Here is a 1,972-nt window from a genome sequence, read left to right as displayed (position 1 = left end):
GAGCTTATGTGGCCTAATCGACAATGCCATAGGTAAGTAGGGTTCAAATCATTTGGTTTGTGTTTCTTGTTTTCTATGTGATAGATATGTTTTTGTAAGTCTAGTACATACAAACCATTTGATAATTTAGCAGAGACATAGAACATACCATTCAAATATGCTGAACAACAATTATTCATAATTTGAAATGAAAAACCTTCCGAATCCAAAATCGGAATAGAAATTATGTTCTTGGTAATAACTGGAACGTAATAACAATTATAAAGTTCTAATATTAAACCAGAAGGCAAGCGTAAACTATAATCTCCTACAGCTAAAGCAGCAACTCTTGCTCCATTGCCTACTCGGAGATCCACCTCGCCTTTGCTCAAGCTCCTACTTCTTTTTAGTCCCTGCACATTACCAATAATGTGAGATCCACAAGCGGTATCAAATACCCAAGAAGCAGTTGTAGCTAAATTAACTTCTATGACATAGATACCTGAAATTGAAGCACCAGTCTTCTTTTCCTCCAGATACTTGGGGCAGTTCCTCTTCCAATGACCAATCTTGTGGCAGTGGTAGCACTCATGTTGAGCAGCTACCTTAGCCTTTGGAGTGGCCTTTGGCTTGGTTGAAGAGTTCTCATTGGCAACTACCTTGCCCTTGTTCTTCTTCATGGGAGCCCCTTTCTTCTTGAACTGCTTACCTTTACTAACCATTAGAACATCCTTATGTTTAGGTTTACTTGGTAAGTTTCTCTCAGCCTGAATTAGTGAACCATGCAACTCTTGCAGGGTAGCCTCCCCTCCTTGCATGTAGAAGTTCAACTTAAAGTTATGAAAATCTTCAGGCAAGGATCTGATGACTATGTCAGTTGCCAGGTCCTTAGGATAAGGGAAACCCAATTTCTCCATGGTCTGAAAATGTCCAATCAAATCGAACACATGCGGACCAACGGGCTTCCCCTCTTCCAACTTGGAATCCAGAAATTTGCAGTTTGCTTCAAATCTCTCCAATCTAGCATTTTTCTGAAACAAAGTTTTCAGTTGCTGGATTATGCTGTAGGCATCCAGACCATCAAAACGTTTTTGATACTCTGGTTCCATGCAAGCAAGCATCAAGCATGTTACTTGCAAGGAGTTATCCTCTAGAGTTTGTCTAGCTCCCCTTTGAGCTGCAGTAGCATTTTCTGGCAGGGGTTCAGGGAGAGGATTGTCAAGAACACTTTCTTTTCCTTCCGCTCTGAGAACAATTCTCACAGCCATTTGCCATTGTAGGAAGTTGGTAGCATTCAGTTTGTCTTTTTCAATTAGAGGGCGCAAGTTAAAAGTAGAGTGGTTTGCACCAGACATGATAACTACAATAAAAAGTAAAGCAAGATTCAATATAATGTTTATCAAAAGTAGCAATTAAACAAATTCAATTCACTACTACCCTTTATTCAAAATTAGAATTCCCCATTGAATAAAGAATTAACCAAGATCCCCTCCCACTACAATCAAACGGACTTTGGCCCTGCTACTTTAATTTATAGTATTCGAGGTAAGTAAACATTTTACTAATTATAACTAATTATAACTCTTGGTAGACAGGTTAACAACTCTTTGTATTTTCCTATCTCTTAGCTTCAAAACCCAAAACTTTGTCTTTTGATAGTTTTGTTGAGTTAAACCAAACATTAACATGTAAGTTTCAAAAAACCTACCCTACTATCCCCGGAATTATAAGCAACACCCTGCTTTGGCAGAACCTATTACTCATGATCTAAGGCTTTATAGGTGTTGTATGGAAAAGCACATAAACTCAATATTATTTTGGGACCTAAGTTTACTATGTTGGTTAATTAAAAGTGAACACATTGCTTTAAATAACCACATACATAAACTCAATAAGCATTTTAAGGCAATATAAAATGCATAAAAATTAAATGTGATCCTAGTATGGCCCCTAAAAAATAAGCTCAAATCTTCTTGGGTTCCTGTTCATCTTT

At 37.5% G+C, this 1,972-nt stretch overlaps 1 protein-coding gene across 1 annotated transcript; it reads right to left on the bottom strand.

Annotated features, from left to right (window-relative positions):
* Window positions 1-246: 246 nt before the first annotated feature.
* Window positions 247-860, bottom strand: LOC130468997 (uncharacterized). Its single transcript, XM_056838037.1, has 2 exons — window positions 482-860; window positions 247-392 (listed from the first exon to the last, which is right to left on the bottom strand). The coding sequence occupies exons 1-2, from the start codon at window positions 795-797 to the stop codon at window positions 376-378; spliced, it is 333 nt and encodes a 110-aa protein (XP_056694015.1). The 5' UTR covers window positions 798-860; the 3' UTR covers window positions 247-375.
* Window positions 861-1,972: the final 1,112 nt, after the last annotated feature.

This window comes from Spinacia oleracea, chromosome 3, assembly GCF_020520425.1.
Source record: "Spinacia oleracea cultivar Varoflay chromosome 3, BTI_SOV_V1, whole genome shotgun sequence".
In the NCBI taxonomy this organism is placed as follows: Eukaryota; Viridiplantae; Streptophyta; class Magnoliopsida; order Caryophyllales; family Amaranthaceae; genus Spinacia; species Spinacia oleracea.
Note: the sequence above shows the minus strand (reverse complement) of the source record. Positions and strands in the feature narration are given on the sequence as shown.